Genomic DNA, 266 nt, shown 5'->3' on the forward strand with positions numbered 1-266 from the left:
GGGGTGTCCCAGTGCCACCCCAAGCGCGGCCAGGAAGGTGATGGAAGCCGGCAGCTTCATCCCGCTCAGCTGGGACCGGGGAGTTGGAGCGACACGGCACGCACGCTGGGAGCTGAGGGCTCAGAGCCGGAGCCGTGCTTGACCCCTTAGTGACAAATCCGGTTTGGTAAGGGAGGCAGAATGGTGATGACATCCCTGACCTGGACTCCCTGGCATGCCCTTCGCGGGGTTTCTACACTGGGTGATGCCAACGGCTCCTGTCCTGC

General features: G+C 63.9%; 1 protein-coding gene across 1 annotated transcript in view; it reads right to left on the reverse strand.

The window, feature by feature from the left end:
- The window catches only part of LOC104081459 (cathepsin S-like), a 3,702-nt gene extending 3,642 nt beyond the window's left edge, over positions 1-60 (reverse strand). The window contains exon 1 of the mRNA XM_009584217.1: positions 7-60. Within this exon, the coding sequence (XP_009582512.1) occupies positions 7-60 (54 nt within the window). The remainder of the gene's footprint in view (positions 1-6) is intronic.
- Between the last annotated feature and the right edge of the window lie 206 nt (positions 61-266).

The sequence above is a fragment of the Fulmarus glacialis genome, unplaced genomic scaffold, assembly GCF_000690835.1.
Source record: "Fulmarus glacialis isolate BGI_N327 unplaced genomic scaffold, ASM69083v1 scaffold21638, whole genome shotgun sequence".
In the NCBI taxonomy this organism is placed as follows: Eukaryota; Metazoa; Chordata; class Aves; order Procellariiformes; family Procellariidae; genus Fulmarus; species Fulmarus glacialis.